At 58.8% G+C, this 238-nt stretch overlaps 1 protein-coding gene across 1 annotated transcript in view; it reads left to right on the forward strand.

The window, feature by feature from the left end:
• Window positions 1–238, forward strand: part of LOC119592293 (DNA repair protein rad13-like) — a 4,516-nt gene that overhangs the window by 1,998 nt on the left and 2,280 nt on the right. The window contains 1 exon segment of the mRNA XM_037941121.1: window positions 60–212. Coding sequence (XP_037797049.1) covers window positions 60–212 — 153 coding nt within the window.

Below are 238 nucleotides of genomic sequence, written 5' to 3' on the forward strand. Positions count from 1 at the left end.
TGACAATGACATGCCAACATTGTCAACACGAATGGGTATCCGAGGATGTGATCCTTCAGGATAAAAAGCCGTGATGTGCGGGCGTGGTGTGGCCTGTCCAGATGGTCGCTGATCGGCGTGGCCGCCCTCCTCGGCTGCGACTTCCTCCCGGCCGGTGTCCGTGGCGTCGGGCTCACCAAGGCCCTAAAACTCCTCCGCCAGGCAGATCCTCGGTGAGGTCACGTCTTTGTTTTAGATC

This window comes from Penaeus monodon, chromosome 30, assembly GCF_015228065.2.
Source record: "Penaeus monodon isolate SGIC_2016 chromosome 30, NSTDA_Pmon_1, whole genome shotgun sequence".
NCBI lineage: Eukaryota > Metazoa > Arthropoda > Malacostraca > Decapoda > Penaeidae > Penaeus > Penaeus monodon.